The 23,555-nt window shown below is 39.0% G+C and overlaps 1 protein-coding gene across 2 annotated transcripts in view; it reads left to right on the top strand.

Annotated features, from left to right (window-relative positions):
• Positions 1 to 16,580, top strand: part of SPOPL (speckle type BTB/POZ protein like) — a 33,374-nt gene extending 16,794 nt beyond the window's left edge. Inside the window, exons 5-11 of one of the 2 annotated variants that reach the window (XR_005257559.1) lie at positions 2,653 to 2,780; positions 6,852 to 7,029; positions 7,124 to 7,179; positions 8,756 to 8,878; positions 10,042 to 10,184; positions 10,269 to 10,427; positions 12,358 to 16,580. Coding sequence is in view for 1 of the 2 variants with exons in the window: in XM_038142455.1 (XP_037998383.1) it covers positions 2,653 to 2,780; positions 6,852 to 7,029; positions 7,124 to 7,179; positions 8,756 to 8,878; positions 10,042 to 10,184; positions 10,269 to 10,322; positions 12,358 to 12,502 (827 nt within the window). In the remaining variant the exon portion in view is untranslated. The remainder of the gene's footprint in view (positions 1 to 2,652; positions 2,781 to 6,851; positions 7,030 to 7,123; positions 7,180 to 8,755; positions 8,879 to 10,041; positions 10,185 to 10,268; positions 10,428 to 12,357) is intronic. The other variant, XM_038142455.1, reaches the window with a different exon arrangement.
• Positions 16,581 to 23,555: the final 6,975 nt, after the last annotated feature.

Here is a 23,555-nt window from a genome sequence, read left to right as displayed (position 1 = left end):
AAATGAAATTACTGGACTCTTTGGAAGGAAGGAAAATAAATGTTTCCCATGCATGTTTCACTCCACCAGTCCCTTTACACTGATGCTGATGGTTTCTTCAGTCCCTGCCAACTTCCTCTTCTGCAGCTTATATGAGCACAGCTACACTTGTGTACATTTGGAGGATGTATACATCTGGACTTGACCCAGTCCTGGAGTGGATTGGTATTTCTAATAAAATGTGAAACTGCATCAAAACCTTTTTGGAGCTAATCATAGAAGCACACAATTGTTGAGTTGGCACAGGAGCTCTGGAGGCTCAGGGTCAGCCTGAGCAGTTTGCTTGGGACTTGTGGTACTTTGAGATCTCCAGGGATGGAGACTCCACAGCTAATCTATTTTAATCTCTAGCCAGGTCCTGCTGCCCTTTGTTTACCTTAGGGGTTCATTGTGGGTTCTTGTTGATTTGTTGTCCCTCAGGACCCCAATCTCCAGTGACCTGTTTGTTCCTGACCAGTCTGTAGCCAACACCCAAATCCTGACCCATCAGCTCTCTGCTGGTTCATCATCACTGCAGTGCTAAAAATCCTGAGAGTGGGTGTGTCTGCAGCTTCTGCAATAGTAGCTGTGCTGGGTTTGGCACCCCAGGAGTTATAAATATCTTTTCACTTTAGGAAATTATCAACAGAAGTCTTATTTCTTGGACTCTCCAGCCACTTGCCATCTGCTTCTGTGGGTGCTGTGTATTTACTGAGACAGGAAGATGATGCCCCACTTCCAATGTCCCTTGTAAATTGATAATTCATGCATAGGCTGCTGCTTCAAGGGATGAAGCTGTGTATGAAACAGATAGTGAAATAACATTTTAACTTTATTAAAAGAAAAATACATTTGCGCTTTTGTGCTGCTCTATTTTGGTTCTTAATTTTGGGTGTTAACACTGGTTGTTGCTGCTGAGAGTAAAATCTAAGTCTGCAGAGTAAAGAATTGGGCTGAATCTAGAGAAGAAATTTGTGAACATGAATTTCTGATTTTTTTTCTTTTATTTCTAGGTAGTGAGGTTAAAAGTCGGTAAAAGTGTGAAAACACTAATCCAGATGCTGAAAAAACTAGATAATATTGTTTTAAAATGTGTTTTTCCTCCTTAGTGTACAGATTTTCAAATGTGAGCAGTGTTGTGTGTCTGTGCTGTGCCCTCAAAGCCCACACTGCACTTCAGGGAGTGCATTTCCCTCTGCTGCTGAGCTCTGCATGGGCAAGGGCTTGTTGATACACGGTGTGATGGGGTGACAGGGACAGAGACCTCACACCTCCTGCAGTGGCAGCCCCTGGCTGGCTCCTCAGTGTATTCTGAAAATACAGTGAAAATCTTCACAGGGTATTTTGCTTGATATAATCCTAGTGAAGAGCTGTTCTGAATATAATTTTTCCAGCTCTTGGAGGTGAGGGCAGTGTGTGACACGTGTGTGTTTTCTGTGGTGCATGCTCCAGTGTGTTCCAGTGGTGCTGCCAAGGTCAATAGTGTGGGGAAGTCTGGCTTTGCTGATGGCTTTATTTTAGAGGCTGTAGAAGGGAGGATATTTTAACAGCTTCTGTTATGAAAAACACTTTGGTTTTATTACAAACTTCTGACTTAAACTTCTAAAGTGCTCTCTGGAAGGCTGAAGCATCTCTGTGTACAGCAAATGAAATGGTGATGTGTTTGTTGCCCAGCTTTTTTGGAATGAAAGAAAAGTTCTTTTTTAAAGAACTCTTCATGAGATCCCTCCCCACTTCCCCCTCTGCTCTTATTTCAGTATTCTTGCTCTCTTCATTTTGAACAATCTTTCTAAATTTAATTCAGAATGTACTTTATTCTACTTAGATTCTCAAAGCCATTCCCAAATAACCTCTTTTCCATATTTTACTTTAAGTGTAGGGTGCTCTCTCCCATGGTTTGATTTGGGCAACAAGTGGCCACTTTTAAGTCAACCAGCCATGTAAAATGTGTGATCTTACTGAATTTACATGTGTTTGCACTGACATGACTGTGGGAATTATTTTTTGGCTGTGAGCTTTAGAAAAAAAAAAGTTCTGTGGTCACAGCAAATCTGATGGATTAAAAAAAAAATAATTCTTATAACTAGGGCCAAAAGATAAATATAAATATCTTTTATGACCTAAAGATAGTTTAGTAGTTGAAAATTTTCATTTCTGTTTTGCTATTTTAATGCTTTTACTGTATTTCAAAATAATTTCAACCTGTGAAACAAGATTTTCCATTTCAGGAAGAAGTCAAACCACATTGTTATGACAACTGCAGAGCGTTGTCAGGATGGGTTTGTGGTGACAAATTCATTGTAATGGTGCTTCCCTCTGAACAATTCCTGTTTTGACACATTGGCATTCTTAAACACTCACTGAAAAACTCCTTGTGCTGGATGGTGCCTGAGACATCTAATGAGAGGATATGGTTCAAATTACAAATTGTGCCTCCACCAAGTTCTACCAAGTGTTTTATAAAATAACACTATTACAATATTAAAAAGGCTTTAATCACTTCTGTTGACAAGTGATCCAAATGTGTGAAACTGCTGAATTTTTTTATTAACAATTAGTCTTGATGTGGAATTGGGTGCTATTTGTTAATATTTTCCTTTAACTTGCTGTATTTGTACACAATTTTTTTATCAGAAAGCCAAAGAGCATATCGATTTGTGCAAGGCAAGGACTGGGGGTTTAAGAAGTTTATCCGAAGAGATTTTTTGCTAGATGAAGCTAATGGTCTTCTACCAGATGACAAGCTTACATTATTTTGTGAGGTGGGTATTAATTTTTGAGTAATAAAGTTTTAAACAAAATATTTCTGGCTCTAATAAATAGATACTTCTGTTGATTTAAGCAGTAACATACTTTAAAGTTGTCTCCTGAAAACTATAAACTTGTTAAAATATACATTGCTTTGTCTGCATTGCATTTTATTTTATTTTCTGGTGCTTGTACACTAAGGTGGAATGTTGAATTGATCACTTGTAAACTGCTGAACTTTTCTGTGAATTTGCCACAGTTATATCAGAATTCACTGTAGAATTATTTATGCCAGAGGTGGCTGCTGCGTGCTGTCTAGAGAAATGCTGTTTTACTGAGGTCACTTTTATTTAAAGAAGTTGTATCTGGAATGAGAGGATTGGTTTTCACTGGATGGAAATGTTAACATACTGGTTCACATTATAAAAGAAAACCCAACTGATTGTCAGAATCTATATTCCTGTAATATTCTAATTGTTGGCTTTAACCAGTGAAACAGGTCTTCCCAGCAAATTAAACACTTTATTTTTTGACTAATTGTTACATTTTGTTTTCTGAGAGAATGCAAGTATCTTGTAGAAGGTGTGCTTGATACTGAAAATTAACATTGAGAGCTTTGGTATAAATTTAACTTCATGGTGTATTGTGGGTCCCTTCTTCTGTAATATCATTTATGTCCATAACCTAAATTTTCATATTAAATTTCAGTAAAAAGCTTACTTGGTGTTAAAAATGGAAAGCAGAGAAAGTAGCAGTGTAAGTGGAGTGTATGTTGAATATACATTGGCTGGTTATCTGGGCTGCCATAAAGTGATTAGTGACTTAGGAGGATGATAGATGCTCTAACTGCTAATAAGTTTGCTTTGATCTGTGTATTTACAGGAAATGTGTAAAATTGTCTTGGCAAGATTACAATTTAATTATATGTCATTATGCTGGGTAGGAAGAATAATTGAAATGTGGCCCTTGAGACTAGATATTGCAAATATAGTGCATCTTATTTTCACTTAGACAAGTTAAATTAGCTGCATGATAAATTTGTTATGAATACAATTATTTGGGTGATAAAAGCAGATATAACAAGTGTTTTATGGTTCTGTAAAGATACTTTTGAGAATTTCCTCTTCTTAAGTTGTCCTCTTAATGAACACTTTGATGTAAATGAAAAGCTCTTAAAAGTAGCATTTGGTTTTGGAATAGATCATTCTCTAATTTTAAATGAGATTAGGTTTGTTTAAAAAATACTAGTAGAAGAAATACTGGATTTCCACAGAGAAATACTGTTACTTAAATTCTGATGCTAATCACTGAATTTAGCTGTGTTTCCCTTTGAAAATATCTTGATGTTTTAGTGTGAGTGGCTTTTGTGAAGTGTTGGACCTACCCTGATTATAAATGTGGAAGGAAGTAAAACATTTAGTTGTTCACAGTGAACATGTTAAAATAACTTCTGGCTTGTTTCAGGGTGAAGGAAAAACTTGAAAATCCAAATATTTTAAGAATTTCTTTCTTTGGATGTGTGATACCAGCTCTTCAGCTGTCCTTAGAAATGACAGGTGTTGTTTGAAGGACCTGTTTCTATAGACAAGCCTGAAGTTTTTGTTCTTTTAGAACTTCACTGTTAAGCTCTGATTTCCATGTTTGCCTTCCTACTTGTTTCCTGTTTGGAAAACTGACTTACCACTTCTTAACTATTGCACTTGGCTTGATAAAACTTGTCAGATGTAGCAGGTATTTAGTGAAGGTCACTGATTACTGACTGTTGTTGGTTGGCCCGTCTTCCTATTGGCTTACAGGAAAATTATTTGGTTGTCTTTGGCAGCAAAGATATTCATTCCGAGTTGCCAAAGATTCTCAAGATCAGCTGGATATGCCCTTGGATGGGACCTGAGAGGCTGTTAAGTTTAATATTTTGTGAAGTCCGGTGCTGCCAGCAGCAACAAGAGATTAAATGCAACTTCAGATTTTTGGGCACACTGATCTCTGACTGAATTCTCCCTTTCCATGTAATCTGAAAGTACTGAACCCTTGCAGATGTTCCATTTGTTAATAGAACAGAGTGTTCTCTGCTTTCACAGATCTCTTACCTGCCTCAGTAGTCCAAGGAATCATTTATATCACCCTTATCATTAGATTACCACAGATTAAGAATCCAGAAAATCATGGACATTATCCTTGCTAAGTGTCATCACACAGCACTTGTTCAAGTTGACAAGTTTTCAATAGTTATATGGGATAAATTTGATTGGATTTCAGCTTCATTTAAATAAATCATAAATAATAAGAGGATGCACTTGATTTATGGCATGCCTGTTGGACTGAGATATGAAAGCTCAGACCCCTGTAATCCTTTGTATTTAGAAACTTTAAAGGACAATACACTTCAGGTCACTTGTTGGGGGAGATTTGAATTAAAACTTTGCTTAGGTTATATCTTCAAAAGATGACTTGTAGCAAATTGTTGTGTTGCACAACTCTCAGTATGTATTATAAACCATTCTGAACCAGAAGTTTGGCAGGTCAGAGATCAGTTTAAGTGCACATAAAGAGTGTGTAGATGACTTTCCCTAGGCACTGTGTGTAGCTAACAGGAGGATGCTGTGTAGACAACTGGGACCACGAACTTTGAGTCGAGGCTGTGGAGAAGCAGAACTCTCCTCTGGCAACAGAAGATAAGCTTGGCTAAGCTAAAACTTCCTTTGTGTGTATGTATATCTCCTGGAATCACTGTGTGTGTGAAAACTGGGAAATAGCTCTATAGATTTTTTCAGTGTTACAAATGTACAGTCTGACTGTGAAAGGGAAATTTTGCTGTGCTTTGGGTTTCTTCTCTTTTTTTAAGGTGGAAGAATAAAAAGGAATTTCTTGTGTTCACAAGGGGGTATGAGATGATACAGGGAATTAGGCAGTGATTCAAATCCCCAAGCTGCTGTCATAATTGGATCATCCTCCTCCCCTTCTGGTCTGGAGTTTGGCTTGCAATGCTCCAACTTTCTCTGCAGCTGAACTGTGCTGTTTTTGCTTTATGCCAGATTTAATCCAGATACCTTTGGAAATCAACCAAAGCCCTGATCCTAACAGTATCAGCATTTTCTCTTAAGATCTAATCCTAATTTTCTGTATTTGGGAGATGGAGTGATCAAGATCTTGTAGTATGGCTTGTTACAAAGGTTTTATTCTCAGGTCTGTGCTCTCAGACAAGAGAAGCAAAACCTGCTGAGCTCTTCTGTTTTCCCAACACACTGATTAAAAGGACTTGGTGTGTGAAGACAACTGAAAAAGCAGCAAGGAGTGCTGCTGTCCTGTTCCATTCCTATATGAAAGACTTGAACGTGGGGAATAATGGCAGAATATTCACTTCAAATGCACATATTTCAGTTTTCTTAACTGGTTCTGTACAGAAGTTACATCCTGTGGGAATGCATTTCATTATTGAAGTTACCTACTACACTTTGTATTTTGAAAGTAATGGCTTTTCATCTTGTTTGGAAAACAATTACTTGTGGTTCCTGCCCCACCTGGACTAAGTAAAATGAAATAATGAAGGAGCTGTTACTTGCCCTTAGTTTGCATTATCTCACTGTAGGTTATGTATAAACTTAACTGTCAGTACAATAAGGGATATTGAAAATTGTTCTTCTGAAACTTTTCTGTGACCACATGATCCTGATGATCTGTACAGAATTTTATATTGTCTATTTTTATACTGAGATGGGTGAAGTGTTGAACTGTTCATTTAACTCTGAAATAGCATTAACTTGTTTTTGTTCCCACTGGTTTTCCAAGAACTGTATCTGTCGTTATTTACATTGGCATTTCTGTCAGGTGACATGTGGTATTGTGCTCTCTCTTTTTGTTTTGGTTGGATAAGTACACAATATTAGAGTCTCTAAGTAAGCCTATTTGTTTTATGTTACTTAAAAGTAAACTGTAAAGCATTAGTTTATGGTTCTGGCCTAATGCCAGAAGCTTCACTGTTTTTTGCTTTGCTTTGGAATTGTTGGAATTCTAGCAATAGGTACTGTGATTTAATTACTGTTGGCATTCAGTTATGAAGGAGTTGTCTTGCTGTGATTTTCTGTTAGGTAAGCGTGGTCCAAGACTCAGTAAATATATCAGGACAGTCTAATACAAACACTTTGAAGGTACCTGAATGTCGACTAGCAGAAGATTTAGGGAATCTCTGGGAAACAACAAGATTTACAGATTGCAGTTTTTATGTAGGAGGACAAGAATTCAAAGCTCATAAATCTGTCCTTGCAGGTACTTTCTACTTTTGTATTGCTATTATTTTGTAATTTAAATCGCTATAAGTTTAAAATTTGATTATATTTAATGTTTACTTCTCTTGATACAGCACGATCTCCAGTTTTTAATGCAATGTTTGAACATGAAATGGAGGAAAGCAAAAAGGTAAGCTTCACTGAAAATGTTACATGTAAATATTTGTACTTTGTGAAAGAGGAAAACATTGCAGAAAACTTGAGGCAGAGCAGATTGAGGAGGATGAGGGATCTTATGGTGCATGAGGGACAGTTCCTGGACCTCCCCTGGTGAGTTCTGAGGGAATTTGTGTAGAGAGAGTGGAGAGGTGCTGGAGGATTTGGATTTTTTCAGGTACTTGTATCTGCCCTAGATGGTGTTTTTAAACATTAGCTACTGGTGTAATTGACCTGGTAATCTCTGCCCCTTTTTTGCCTCACTTTGAATCTTCCTATCAGCTGACTTGACTAAAGTTTTGCTGTAAAGTATTGAAGTGTTTTTTATGGTAGCCAAGAAACAAGAGGTGGATTATGACTGGAATTAAGTCCTCAGGCAGTGGAACACCTTTTCATTCACAGCTTCTGCAGGCACTTGACCTGTGTAAGTGTTTTGGATGGGTGGTTTCTTAATCAGCAAAGTGCTGCCTCTGCTTTTATGCACTCGATATCTCCCACAGTGAGGAGCTGTTTGTGTCTTTCTTGAAGAATTATCAAAAGTAGATTGCTTATAGGCAGAATCCGTGAAAAGGTGAAGAACTGATCACCTCACAAAAGGGTTATGATAGGTGATCATCATTTGGTGTTGAAAACTGCAAGATGCCACTTGTGTGCACACGCACATCGTGAGAGCGTGGTGCTGTGGTACAGCTGAGGGTCGCTTTCCTTCCCAGCACCTCTCCAGTTTGGAAACTGTCACAGGTGGAAATGGAGTATTGGGAGCATTTTACGGAGGTTCCTGGACTGAAAGAAACCCAAACATGTCACAGCTTGAGTAATGTGCCATGCCAGGCCTTTGCCTTCATCAGCAGCAGATGCCCTGTGCAGCCCTCCTCCTAAACTGACAGGAAACCAGACCATGCCCATCTCCTGTGCCTGGGATTTTGAAACTCCTTTCAAAAGTCTGCTGTCTGCTTCTACATCTTTGACATCATTTCCCACTTCATTAGTTGCTCGTAGGGGATACTGCTATAGGATTGGTCAAGCTTGCAATGCCACTGTTGTGTTATGGCAATCTTCAGCTGTGTGATGTCAGTTCAGTGTGTTTGCTTTTTGGATTCTCAGAACAAAACCTGGGCTATGTTGACTCAGTTTAAGTTGAGCCAAGAATGGCTCAATTTGTTCTGCCTGCTGCTCTGACTTCTGATATTCCAAACACATTGTCTTTGTGTTGGAAGCTCAGAAGCATTTTTTAGTATTCCTGAAACTGTCTTGATTTTTATGTACAGTCTGTGTGATAGACTCCAGAGTTATGCATTCCTAGGGAAAAAAATTGCAATTAATTTTTATTGCTGCAGCTTTTCCAGCTGATTTCTACCTAAGTTTTAAGAGCTTTTTCGATTGCTTTTGGCTTAACATTGTTGAATGTTACCTTAAATTTGTAAGGATTTTGTATGATGGATGGTGAATGAAAACTTATAGCATGCATGCAGATGATACTTAATATTCACTTTGAAATTGTAGCTAAATTCCAAAGACTTTCACTGATTATTCTTCTTCTTCTTTACCAGAATCGTGTAGAAATAAATGATGTAGACCCTGAAGTTTTTAAAGAAATGATGAGATTCATTTACACAGGAAAAGCACCAAACCTTGAAAAAATGGCTGACAATTTGTTGGCAGCTGCAGACAAAGTAAGTAATTGACTCCAAACTTCCCAAATCTGGTGTTTGCTTGGGGAATGTTGATTTTTTTTTTTTTTAAATCTTATTTTCAGATTGTTTGATATATATTTTGCTTTTTTAAAACAATGAGGCAGTTCTCATCAGAAATGAAGAAAGATAGGAAAGAATAGACTTTTTTAACAGTAGAAGGCTGATAAATCTTTTTTTTTAAAGAGAGGTGTTTCAGGTATTTATTTAGTATCAAATTTTTTTAGAAATTAGAGACCATTAATATGATTTGGAAAATTTGGTTTTGAATAAAATGTATACTAGATCTTTGTATTCTTCAAGAAGATTTATTCAAGTTCTTGAATTAACTGTGCTTCCCTGAAGTACTGCTACTTCAGAACTTTCGTCTTTTTGTCTTCCTTACAAACCCAACAGTTCTGATCTTTCATCTCTTCTTTGTTGGGATCATGTCTACTCTTAAAATTGTTGCTCTTTGAAATACTTTTTCTGCTGTGATTTTTGAGATGAAGGGATTTACAGCAGTTCAGCAATTAAGGTATTTTTTGAATGCTGACCTTGATTTAGGGCATAATTGATAAATGTAGAGACTGTTATGAGATAGTTGTATGATTGTCTGCAATACCAGAAAATAAAAATGAAATCTGTTCAGATTGTGACATCCTTCAAAAAAGAAGCACAGTTTATTCATGCAAAATATAATATGGGAATGCATTTATTCTCCCTCAAATTTCTTGTAGGTTTTATCAAAGGTGTGATGGAAAATAGGAAGTTCAGAGATGGGTTGGGGGTAAAGTGAAATTTGTTTTAAACAATGTAGTTGATGAAATTCCATTGTATCATTTCCTGCCCCTCACTTAGAGATGTGAAGCTGTTCAGTGCTGATTTGGCTCCTTGCTTACCGAGCAGAAGTGAAATGAAAATTTTTGAATGAGTTATTTCTGTTGTTTTATAAAAACTTTCAGCATGGTCTTTAATTAGTTAGTGCCAAGCCTAATGCCTGTGTTACGTTTGAGAACTGTTCAGGGCAGCACATTGTGGGGAAGCAGTTTGATGTTAGACTCGGGAGGCGCCAAGCCTGGCTGGAAGGGTCTTAAGAGCTGTAGAGATGAGGACAGAGGGGACGAGTTTGAGGAATGATTAGTGCAGTTTTTTTCTCTCTCCAGTATGCACTGGAACGGCTGAAGGTGATGTGTGAGGAAGCACTCTGTAGTAACCTCTCGGTAGAAAATGTTGCTGACATTCTTATCCTCGCAGATTTGCACAGCGCTGAACAGCTAAAAGCACAAGCAATAGACTTTATTAACAGGCAAGTAATACTTGTGAGACTCTAAATATATTTGTGTTTATACTTGGTGTACTTTCTCAATATTAGCACACTTCTCTCTTGCAGGTGCAGTGTTCTTAGACAACTTGGGTGTAAAGATGGGAAAAACTGGAATAGCAAGTAAGTTTCCCTGCCCCACGATGTTCTGTACAAACACTGCTAAGTAGACTGCAGATCTTAAGAACTGTTGCTTCATTTCCACACTACTGAGGCCTGTCACTGACTGTAAGTAAAGTAGGATTCAGCAGATGCTACCCCAGTTATGATTGTGACTCCCCCTTTTAATGTCAGGGAATGTTAGCTGCTCTCCAGTGTGAGATCCTAACAATAGCTGGTTTGCGTTCCCTCTCCCAGGGGTATAGTGCTGTGAGATGATGGAAGCAGCCTTTGTAGAGAAAACCATTCTCATGAGTACCCGGGTTTGTGCCTGGAGGAGTGATAACCCCAGTGTGGTTTTGAGACTTGCTTGGGTCAGTCTGAGCCTGCAGTATTTCCACAGAAAGGAGGGCAGTTGCTCTCTTTGCCTTTGGGGACGTGTTTGTGCACCTTCCCACATGCCAGCACAAGTGCTCTGCAGGCCACACAACCCGTCAGTCAGGTCCCTCTGACTCTGAGGCCTCCTGCCTACACTGGAAACAGGTCGAGACTGTGTGGCTCAGGCTCTGGATTGCAGCAGCTCAAGTGAATCACAAAGTGGAAGACAGCCAGCTGCAGAGTAGCTGGTGGTAGGCTCACACAGTGTAAGGGCAGTGGAGCACTTATTTCTTAGCATCAGAATCTCCAGAGAACTTAAAGGCTGTGTTGTACCACTTAGTTTAAATTATTGTTTCTCCTTGAAGCAAAAAAAAGCTTCACAGGCATAATGATTGAGCATGATGTGGAAAATCAGTGGGTGGTGAAAGGTAAATAGTAAAATACCAGTAACAGAGATAAGTCAGAATCATAACTATGTAACTACTTGATGTATTTCTTCTCAAGTGATTTGGAAGTTTGTGAGATGACTTCTGTCTTGAATGTTTGCTGGTTAACATGCTGGTCAACTTTGCTTCAGCTAAAACATCTACAGTAATTCAGGGAAATAATAGGAGAGGGCCTGGCTTAATTTACTGACTCTGGGCACCAGGGAGTCTGAACTTTAGAATTGTTTCTCAAGGCCCTTACCTTCACTGACTTGCAGCAGCAGATTAAAGGCTTGCGTTAGAAATCTGCCGAAGGTTTTAGAGATCATGTGGTGTAGAGGTCAGCTGATTACTTCATGCTTGATAATGTTCCTGAAACAGTGTGAGGGTGCTCACAAAAGGTTTGTGAAAATGCAGAGCAATGGGAACTTGGGATTGATGCATATCAGTTCCAAATTACAAATCTATCCTGTGTCAGTGTGACATGCAACCCAGCCAATACAATATTCTTCATGTGCAAAGTGAATTTTTTTCTTTTTTAAAATATTATTTCACCAAAAAGTAAATACATAACATTGAGTAAATATATAGTTCTTAGTCTCCTGGGTGTCAGTGTGATACTTGCTGAAATCTGTTGTTGCTTTTGTGTTATTTAAAAATCAACAGTGGCCATTGAAAGCTCTTTTGAATGTGGCCCATCATCTACACTGAAAAAAGAGTGAATATTCTCAGTATGAGACTGAGACTGCAGGCTCCCAGTGAAGGGGTTTGGAGCCAGCCAGCTAATCTGCCTTCATGGCTCTTTCTAGGAGATGAACTACATCATTTTTGAGGCAGTTTCAGCTGATTCATCTTGTCATCCATCTCTCCCCAAATTGAGCATGCCCTTTTATGTAATGGGATTATCGTGTCTTCCCTTGCTTTTCATCTCTGCACTAGACCTCATTTTCTTCTAGTTTTCCTTTTTATTGTTTCTCATGACCAATTTCAAGGTAGTTATTCTGACACAGTTCTCTAGCTGAGGTCTGGCTGGTACTGAGTAGAGTAGAACAAGTTCCTTTTGTCCCACATCTGATTATATCCCTATACCCAGATTGCAAATTGCTGCTTCTCTCTGTTGGCACGCTCCCTGGCATCCATGGTCTGTCCCACAATATTTGACTGTCCTTCTGCAGCACTTCTGCCTTGCCTGCTCTTCTCCACTGTGCATTTGGTTTGTAAAATGGTGTGACTGTTCTCAATGCTTCTGTTTTCAGCCAAGCAACAGACATAATGGAAACTGCAGGCTGGAAGTCCATGATCCACTCCCACCCTCACTTAGTAGCCGAGGCCTTTCGCGCTCTGGCGTCTGCACAGTGTCCACAGTTTGGCATTCCACGCAAACGGCTAAAACAGTCCTGAAATCTTCCATGAACTCTAGAGAAATTGGACTGACTCCACTCCTCCTTGTCCAGAGGTGTTTTCACAAACCATAACAAGAGTTTTTGTTATCCTTGTCCACAGAACAGAAGCTGAAAAAGCCTATTGTTTGCTTTTCAGATGGATAATTTATGGTTTAATCCTCAGCTTTAAATTAGACTGATTACTCTAATTCACTGAAAGGCCTTAAATTATCTTCAATGACTCTCTAGTCCATATAGTCTAATGTATCTTGATTTTTTTATTATTATTTTTTAACGTGCCTTGTCTTTTTGACTAGGCTCTGCAGGATTGCACTAGCTCCATAATGCAGTAAAGTTGATAACTGAAGATTAATTTTTGAAAGGGATCTTCCATTATTTTCAGAAGAAAAAAGAAAAAGATTATAGTTTGGTCCTGTGCTAACTGGAAGGTTTTGGCTGGCCTCTCATTAAAAGCACTTGAACCAGAGGCACATCATGTACCCTAGGCAAGTGCTAAATATAGGGAGAGCCTGTTTACCTTCAGCAAATGCCCACAGGCTATTTATGGCAATATACTGCTTTGAACATAATTTATTTTTCATTGTGGGGGCAAATATGCAATGGTTTGGCCCAAAAATGTATTTTCATTACAGTTTGTAATGCTTATTGTGTGTGTGTCAAAGCTGTCCGAGCGGTGAAGAGAAACACAGAATAAACCTTTTTGCTTGTGTTTCTTTACGGTCCATCATTAGTTTACATTTAATGCAGAACTGAACGAGAGGTAAAAGAGCTCAATGTGAAAAGGAATAGTGTTGTATATGGAATAAATATATCCCAGTGTGTGGTTGCATAGAAAAGTCAAGGATGCATAGAATGACCAAATGTAAATTGAGGAAATGGGCCAAATGGATTTTGAATATGCACTTTTAATGTGTAACTTTTGTATGTTGTGTGGTACATATATATTTTGCTTTTGATGAATCAATGAGGTACAGGTAATTGTGGCTTAACTTTTTAGATACCTTTTAAGATGCCCACAGCCACATGGGATTTAGTTTTGTTAGAAAAGAAAGGCATGTCTTTTTAAGACTCAGTTGAAGGTGGCTATTGCGAGCTTTCATATTTAAGTAACAAAATATTTTCGCTCATTTGAAAAAGGCATGTGAATGGTAAAAACTTTGAGGGGATTTTTCCCATCTTGACGTACATGCATGGCTCCCACAAACACCTGGGGAGGCTGTGCACGCATCCAGGAGTATTTCCCTGAAATGTCAGATGGTATCTGCAAGCAGAGACTTGCTCAGCCTTGCATTTCAGTTATTGTACTAGCATTGTGGATGGTATTGAAATTCTGCATAATGTGGATGGTATTGAAATTCTGCATAATGTGAAAAGGATGAAACATTTGTAAACTGCTTGTCATGGGCCAGTTCTTTACTATATGAACCTTAGCTTTAATATCAACATCCTCAGTGTTTGATAGCTTTGTTTACAATTGGGAGGAAAAGTCTGCAGTAGTGCACACTCTAAATGTTCCCTGAGTTATTGCATTGAGTTTACTGTAATAGTGATAATATGCTGTATTTCTTTTTTTTGGGGGGAAGATTTGGGTTTTACAGTGGGGAATGGGAGGAGATCTCACCTAATTTATAAAGAACTTTGCGTAAGGGTTTGAGTTTGCCTATTAAAAAAAGTCATGCAGGGAAAAGAGGGGAAGAATTTCAGATTGTTTCTCCATCCTCATTTCATTGAGATTCATCTGACTTGCTCTGAATGAAATTTTTAGAGGAAAGAATATATAATTTTATACTTTGGCATCTAGTAAACCCCTTGCAAAGGTAAATTGGAAAAAAATGCTGAGTCCAATTTTGAAGACTAAAACCTGTAAACATGATTTTTTTTCTTACCCTCTAGCTAAATCTTTATAATGGCTAAAGTGTAAAATCAGAAATTTTAATAATACACAAGGCATCAAATTATATATTTACAGAGATTTATCAATTTTTAAATATTTATCTAAGATAAGGTCTCACAAGCATTCTCCACAACAGGAGGTGAAGGTGTTTATTCCAAAATCATGTTTTTGCTGCACTGTGTAACGTGTTGGGACTACAGCTCCTCATCCTCATCACTGTAAAGCTCACAGCGCTCACGTGCAAAGTGACTTGAATATTTAATGCTGTAATGATTGCCCAGGTCAGCCTGTTCTAAAGTAACAACTTACAGTAATCAGATGGAAAGCTTAAGGATTGCTAGAATTATTTTTTTTTAAAGCCTAATAGCACACTTTGTACCAAAAAAATGTCAGACACTGTGCTGTGGTATCGTCTGCATCATAGAGTGTCCCCTCCTTGAGCCAGGCAGTGTGTTACACCAACAGGAAAGGGCCCTCTGCTGATCCATCTGGTTGGATTGGACTTTATTTATTTAAGTTATCAAGTTCTGACAGATCTTGAGAAAAAGGTAAAGCAGTTGCTGTATTCTTAAGTGAGTGCACTAATTATTCACCTCTTTAATTACCTACATGCAGTGTTCTCACTGGAACGGGACATTGATAATTACCACCTTCCCCTTTGGATTCAGTAGCTTGGTTTCATTCCCCACATCTCAAGAAGTTGCCCTTAAAGCTTCAGTTGGAAGTGCAGCAGATCAGGAATAATCAGTGGTCAGGTTTTTCCAGGCTGAAGTCCTGGGGGTTTTTCCTGGTTTTCCCTCCAGGTTAGGAATATGCCGTATGAAGGTGCCATGTTTTGGCTTGCCAACACTACTCTCTCATAGATGTGAACCACCACTTCTGTGCTTTTCTGGGGAGAACCCTGCATGTGTCCTGTGTGTGTGCGTGTGTGTGTGTGTGTGACTGTGTGGTGTTTTTTGTCAAGGGTGACTTTCTAAAAATAAGGACTCAATTTGCTGTTAAAATGCTATTATGTATTATATATATTTTTATTTTTTTTTCTCCATTCAAACCTCTCCTAAGGAGATGCTTTGGGTGGAAGTTGCTTCAATAAATAATCCTTATTTCCTAGTCCATTTACTGCATGCAGAAGTATGAACACATTGTGCCTTTATAGGAAACTGTTGCAATGAAGGGATGATTTAACAGGGTGCAAGGTCTTTGTAAAAGGTATTTTTAAAGGTGAAGAAGAATACTCTTTGGTACACAATTGAGATGGAAAAGTTCAAGTTGCATTTGACCTCTGTTGCATGTTGATTCTTGCTTCCTAAATTCAATTTCACCGAGGTACAAACTACACAAACAAGTGGAATAAGTATCACAGATACAAGTTGAGTAATGGTATATTTTTGTGAAATTGTGATAATATTTGCTGTTACAAGGTAAGTGTATGTCAAAACGTGATAATCATGGACACAAGGTTACTCTAGTTCTGATGTTTTTCTACACATTGAGTATTTAGTATAAGATTCACCTTTGCACAGGAGATCAGTAGAGGATCTACACGGAGATTGTGTTCCTTTTAAATCCTCACAGCAAGGCTTCTCCTTTGGGGGAATCAAAGCCATGTGCAGTATTTGAAACTGTGTTTCATAGAAGGCAGTGAATTGCAGACGTGAGGTACTGCTACCTGAAATGTTGTCGAATTCTGTTGAATTTTACAGTTGATTAAAATTCCTAAGCTTAATTGCTTTTTTTTTTTTTTTTTTTTTTTTGTAATTGACAAATGGAATGTTACCTGTCCTCTGTCTGTTGTCAATAGTGTATTTAGTGCAGAGCTTAGCTCCTTAGCTAGCCAAGACACTTAGTCTCATAACTTGGCTTCTGCTTACAGTAAATGGACTATGTTTGTAAAGGGAATTCACTATTTCAAGTGTTTTGCAAGGAACTTCACTGTATTTGTAACCTGGTTTTTGAAGGCTTGAGATCAATGAGTCCTATTTTAGAAGTTAAACCAGTGAAATGACTTGGACCTGTTTTGGGGTGGAAATGATAAAGAGAATTCAGATATGTAAACAGTCGTATCAAACCATCCAGCCTTTTTTTATCAGCTGATGTTAATGGTGAAATACTTTTTGTACCTTGTTGCTGAAAATATTTTTGCGTTTCAGCACATCAAGTTACAATAAAGTTGTTACTTATACAGAATGTGTCTGTCTTTATTTGTTGTCTTGCATTTGTTCCCAATGGCTGCCTTTGCTTTGAGAAAGATATTTTATCAGCGCTGTCAGTCTAATGTTAAATATGCTGCTGTTCTTTTCGAAACCTCTTTTGGGGAGGATCATCTTGCAGCCTTGCTCTGATCTCCCTTAACTTGGTTATTTTTCTGTTTTAACACTTTAAAGCTCTGGAGAGCTTAACTTGCCCACCTGAGAAGGGCCTCCCTTAGCACAGACTCTGTCAGGATTGGTGGGAAGAAGGGTTGATGCTGTGATAATGAAGGTGGGATTGGTAGGTTTAAAATCTGCTTTCTTCTTCCACCCACCATCAAAAACCATCATCCTTTGTCCTGCCAAGGAGTACAGGCTGCTGCTGGGCCCATCCAGCAGGAATGCTGTTGGCATTTGTTACAGGAGAAGTGGTGTGGAAGAGGAGGAGTGGTATGCAAGGGGTTTCATATGTTAGAAATGTTTGCAGTGATATGTGGCACTGTTGATGTGTGGCTTTGGACACTGAACTCCTGAAAATGATGATGTCAAGGTAAGTTGGTGTCTGGGTCAATACATGCAAATTTTCTCCAGTTGTGCTTCAAACATACATCCCTTAAGTGACTCCACAGTGATCCAGTCTAATGTTTCTTGTGGGGTTTGTATCAATGATGGCACATCCCCACAGGGAGGTCAGTAAGCTCTGAGGGGAACAGGACTGGTTGCCCCTGAGTGGTGTCAGAATTATTTATGCAATCCAAATATCTGACCTGAGCTTCAAATTCCAGATAAACAAAGAATATTAAACTTCATTATATCTTTTTTTTGAAGGCTATATTTTTGTCCTTTCTTAAGATGGTTTTCCTCCCAGTTGTTTATCTTGTCATCATAAAAAAAAATAAATTCTTTGTTTTTCAGCAAAATTGATTCAATGAGCATTGATTTTAAAAACCAGCTGTTTTTTTTTCCATAGAAAATTCCATTTTTTTTGTGTGGAAACTTGAGCACACGAAGAAAGCTTTTTCTCCTTTAAGTTGAATATTGTGGAAAGTATTTTACAGTGTTGGTCCAGTCCTGTGTATGTCCTCTTTCTTTAAAAGGGGAAAGCTCAAATATTGGTTCTCAATTGATAGAGGCTGATAGGGTAAAAACCATCTCTTGCTGTACAGAATTGCCTGGCCTGCCCTGTGCTGAAGGGATAGTTTGATCTTGAAGTATTTGAGTGCAGCCTGAGCAGTCAGGTGAAAAATTAAAGTTGATTAAAGTGAGTCTTTGTGCTGCTACTCCAAACTTCATAGTATTGATGGTTTTCTGTGTTTTAGATGGCTTCAGTTACAATTACTATTCAAGGCAGAATATTACCCATTCCACCACAAATTTTACTTGCCACGTTTATTAAGTAAATTAGATTAAAGATGCAGCTGCTTCCATTACACACAAATAACTTTGCACTTAACATTGTGGTAGTGTGCTAACAGAGGAAATGCTATTAAATGCCACTTAAAATTAGTCTTGAACTGTTTATTTTTCTGCAAACGTCTTGGCAGTTTTCCACTAGAAGAACTTGTTTCTTGTTGTCAATTTTGAAGATTCCTTCTTTGTACTTTCTGTGAAAGTTGGAAAAAATACAAGGAGTCAAGTGAAGCATTTCAGATGTGAGATGCAAAGGATTTACTTTTTCCATTACAAGCACTGCACCAAGGGGGGAAAAAAAACCCATCCCAGGCTCAGCTGAGAGAATTCTTGAGTGAATGCTTTGGAATGGCATTCCAGGGGGTGTCAATAAGTTATATTTTAACAGCATGTGAAGCTGGTGCTCTAAGTGTAAAATAGGGCTTCTTGTGAGTCAAGTATAAAGAACAGAAACAAGCTTGTGATTTTGAGACTCAGGAACTAAAAACAACTTTGCAGAGTTTGCGTGGCCTTGGCTTCTAGAGAAAGTACCAGGAGTGTTTTGAGCTCTTGGTTCAAGTGTTCTGAAGGAGCAATACCTGATGATCATCATCCTGTCAGGCAGGGAGCAGGGCCTTCTTTGAAAGTGTTTCCTGACACTAACATTTTTTCCTTGCATTCTCAGCAGAGTTTGGAGCATAACAATATTTTGATGCAGGTACAGTGTTTCAATCGAGGGTAGGTGTATAATGAGTGGAAATCTCTGCTTTGCCCAACTTATGCATGTTTCATGCGTTGGCAGTGATAGTCATGCAGAAAATAAATTACACCATGTCAGACTTGGTGCTGCTGATCAGAATGGAGACAACTGCTGCTGCATTTTAAGCAGTCACAGTTTTTGACTTCCCACGTTTCTCCCTGCACAGCTGACTGAGCCATTTCTGTTAAAAAAGGTACATTTTGAAGCGTATGCAAAAAACATTCTAATAGGATGAAATCTTCAAGCATAGAAGCTCTAGCTCCAGTCTGACCTATTTTAACCTTAATTGCCACATAAACTATTTATATTTTCCATTTTTAAGTTGGTGAGTTTTCTGTAAGCTTTGAAATTAATTTTATCTATTATGTGCACAATTTTCTAACCCAGCTGTGCTTGTTGAGTCTTGAAACTTTAAAATAAACCACCTGCTTGCTACTGAAGTGTGCAACTGAAATGTTTGCCTCCAGCAAAGACTTCATCTTGCCTCTGGTGCTTGTGCCATGCCCAGATTAGGAGCTGTGGTGGTCTTTGTCAAGCCCACACCATATGTTTTTAAATGGAGAATAAAAATGTCAATTAAATGGTGCATCTTGTCCCTGTCACCTCTTGCAGATGGGCTGTCCTTGTCAGACACACACAGGAGGGAGTTCTTGCACTACCAAGCCCTCATTCCTCCTTCACAGCAGCACTGGGGGTTATTGTGCTGAATTTTGATTGTACCAACCCAACTCAAATGGGGAGGATTATTGCAGGACCACAAATAGAGGGACATAAAATATTTGCATATTTATTGGCTGTTTTGGTCAAGATGAATTTGAGGCATGGGTATGGGGCAGGGTGGATATCTTTTGAATGCAGCTTTTTCTTCAAATGCCTTGCTTGTGGGTTTTTTGAGTGTGTGGTAGCACCTTTCAAATAATGTAAATAAATACAAAATACCTAGTGAGCCTGCAAATGCTTTATAGTGAAATTTGAGCAAGTTCAATTTTGCTGATTTAAAGAAATGGAGATGCAAATTTCCTTGTGAAAGTGCCTTCTAGCAGGAAATGTCCGATGTGGTTAATCTGAGAACAAGCTATAAAAGGGGTTAAATTGTGTACTAGATTAGGAAAATACTCAGTATTTTACCAGTAGTGCTAGAATAGCAGGCATCTACTTCTGACAAGCTGACAGACCAGAGAATTGAAACCTAATGAATCTTAATGCTTTCTGTCATGTACTTCAATTTTCTCAAATTATTTCTCCAATTAGTTCTAGTCTTTGTGAAGGAATGATTAATGATAATTAATACATTCCTATAATTTGCATATTCAATCTCCAGTGTTTCTAAAAAAATACAGATTTGTGTATGTGAGCAAGGCTGGTTTGTCTGTTATGTCTTTGGGGTGCTGGGGTTTTTCAGCTTTGTATTTCCAGTTGAACAAGGAGAGTAAGATGGATGCATTAGGGAGTTTAATATGGTCTCTCCAAATAAATAATTTGGACATAACCCAAGGCTTCAATCTTTGCTGTAAAGATGTTTTCTCTTGAGTGGATAGGTGGGGAATGTAGGGGCACAAAATTATTGTCAGGAGCTCAGCTTTGGGAAACATTTACAGCTGCAATTTGGCAAAACTGGGTAAATCCTGGAGGGCATCTGCTCATCAGAGGTTGGTTTTGGATTGTTTATTTTGTTTTTAGAGTTTCTATATGCCTCCTTTATGTTGTCGTTGATTTTGTTTTACCCTGGACGTGCACACAGGAGCAGCTCTGGCTTTCCATGCTGCTCTGCAGGTATCCAACATTTCACTCATTAGAACAAACCCCAAACCTGCCCCAGCTCTGGGAGCCTGCAAGAGGGGCAGGGTCTGTGTGTCTGAAATCAGCATCTCTTTGAGTAGCTCTAGAAATCCTTTTTCTTTAGATACACTTCATCAAAGAAATGGAATGTTGGCAGTTTCAACTGCTTTTTAAATCAGTAAGCACTTCATTCTAGTTGTTTTGCCACCCAGTTAAATATGTAGTGTTTACTGGGGCAGTGTGCCCCAGCTGGATTCACCTCTGAATATTCTGTATAAATCATAATTGAAGTACTTAAGCAGAGTATAAAAACTGGCTTTATGGAAGAATTATCCTGAAAAAAAAAAAATAGTGTGGGTGCTCAGAATGTGTTGATTTGGTAACCAAGGTACACACTCAGCAGGAGGCTGCAGTTTTCCAATAAGGCATTGGAATATTCTGGGCAGTTAGAAAAAGAAGCAGAGGTAAAAAGTGCAGGTGTTTTATCACTCTAAAGGAGAAAGGTTTAAAGGAGCAGATTTGGGGTTTTTTTGAATAATCAGCTGTTGAGGGTGCTCCATGTGGTATAAAATTGAGCATTCTGAAGTTGGGCCAATTTTGTGTAATAAATACTCAAAGTTACACTCTTGGTCATAGTCATACTATGAACAGTGGTTGTATTTACTTTGTCAGTGCTGTCAAAAGAATCCATAATCTTGTTGCTTGTTTGCAGAGAGCAAACTAAACGTTTATTCCTTATTCCCCTGGATAAAAGTATGTAGGGGAAGGTGCTGTTGCACTGAGATTGTCTTTAGCAATCAACCTGGCTTGTGTTTTTGCATGAATTACAAAGATGGACAGAAGCTTTTCCTGGGGTGAGTGTTTTTCTTCATTCTTTAGTAGCAAGAATGGAACCTAGGGCTGGCTCAGCAACGCTCAGTGCCACTGGGACAGCATCAGGAATAAAAATAAGCTGTATTTATGTACAGATTCTCACCACAGAACCATCAGTAGTGCTGTCATGGTTCTGTAATCTTTACTTGCTTCTTGTAGGGTGAAACGTGGTGAGAATTGGCTTCTATTCCTGCACCTGCCCAGGGGTTAAAGAGCTGGGAGGGAAATGCTGCCCTGGAGGGAGGCAAAGGGAGGCCACTGCTCAGCTGCCCACAGCCATCCTCGTGTGTGGGGTTGTCAAAAGCTCTTTATTCAGCAAGTTTGGCTTAGAGAGTGGAGCTGGGGGTGAAGTGCAGGAGGGCACTTCAGTGAGAGCAATTGAGCAGCCAGAGGAACAACAGGGCACTTGCAGTTTGCTTCTGTTGTGATTGTTTCCTTTTACATCATCAACAGAAGATTCACCAAATAATGGATAAGCAGAGGGCGATGAGTGCTTTTATTTCCAGTGGATTTGGGCTGGAAGGACTTGCTGTTCCTTTCGCATGGTGGGCCAAGTATTGTTTCCCATTTGCACCTTGCAGAATTTATTTTGTCTCCCTCTCCTGGCTGCCAGCTGCTGGGAGTGGGTGAAGGGAAATGGCAGTAAGGGAGAGATTCTGGCTGTGCTGGGAGTGCTGGGCTCAGTAACCTGCTCCTGAGTGGATGAGGGCAGGGCTGCTCTCACTGCTCTTGGGAAGAACAGACATGATTAGGAAGGGAAGAGAATCTTTCTTTGGTCCTTGCCCCCTGAGCCGTGTGCTGACACGTGTGTCCTTCTGCAGCCTGGAAAAGGGATTTGAGCAAACACATGGAAGAGCCTGGTGTGATGATGGCACAGTTTGTTTTCTGAAAATGTTGGTTTAGCAGAATATTGCCCTTACTGCAGAAATGAGCCAATTGCACGTGCACATTGTGAGCTTTAATGTGCTTTTGTATCCTGCAGTAGATTAAAATGTCAGTCATATTCTCCTTATTCCACAGTCCCCTTGAATCCCTGGGGAAGGTGCACATGTCTTATGTTACTTATGTCCCACCACTCAAACAACCCTCTAGGAGGAAATCTGTGCAGGCCACACAGCAAGATGTCAAATTAATTGCACCGAAATAATGAGTTAGCACCAAATGCTAATTAAATATTGATGGAAGTCATACTTTCAATTATCTTCATTATGGCACAATGTTTTATGTAGACATGAAGTGCAGGGAATGTGGGCATATATTTATCATTAATCTTGTCATACAAAAATATTAGTAATTTCTCAAAAATCCACTGTAAATCTGCTGGAGGTCCATGCTTAGTATCTTTCTGACAGAGTAAAGTTTTTTGTGTTTTTGGTTTTTTTTTTTTTTCCTTTTTCTTTTGAAGGAGCAGGGCTGGAAGGGCCAGGAGATGGAGCTGAGGCAGAGGGAGGCTGGTGAGTGACCCAGGGTGTTCTGCTCTGGGACAATGGGATGGGCAAGAGGCACTCCCCTCCCCGTGTGCATTAGCACTGAGGAAAAAACCTTTAAGCCTAAGAAATGAGAGGATTTTTTTTAAAGAGAAGGACTTTGTTAGTCAAAAACAAAAGTCCAGGGCTATCCAGAGACTAATGAAAGGATGAGTCCCAGGAAGAATCCTATCCAAAACCAGTTTTATATGCAATTGCCTTTGTGGAGGATGGACAGAATTTACCACGTAATTCACAGATGAAACAGGTACCACAGTGTGCAGTCTTGTTGCTCTCAAGTGCCTTTGAGCTCTTCTAGAAAAAGAAAAAAAATATTTCCAAGACCTCCAAAATCATCCTGGAAAATGCTGTCCTAGGAATTCTTTTTATTTTAAATGGAATTTCTTTTTCATCAAACAATAGAAGGCATAAACGGAGGTGAAAATTAATCCTTCCTGCAGACTTTGAGGAAGGGGAAAGTTTGTCCAGGACTGCCTTGGTGGGCCTTCTTTTCCAAGCTGGACCGGAAAAGTGGTCCTCCTGCCATCTCTGCATGAAGAAATGGTAACTTTGTGATAATTTGCAGAAAAAAATAAATTAAAATGTTGCTTTTGTGCCTCTTGGCCATAATTGGCACCTTTTGCAGCAGGTGAGTGTGAAGGATGCTCACAGCAGTGACTGCGTGATGTGCCAGTGTGTCT

This window comes from Motacilla alba, chromosome 7 (assembly GCF_015832195.1).
Source record: "Motacilla alba alba isolate MOTALB_02 chromosome 7, Motacilla_alba_V1.0_pri, whole genome shotgun sequence".
NCBI lineage: Eukaryota > Metazoa > Chordata > Aves > Passeriformes > Motacillidae > Motacilla > Motacilla alba.
Note: the sequence above shows the minus strand (reverse complement) of the source record. Positions and strands in the feature narration are given on the sequence as shown.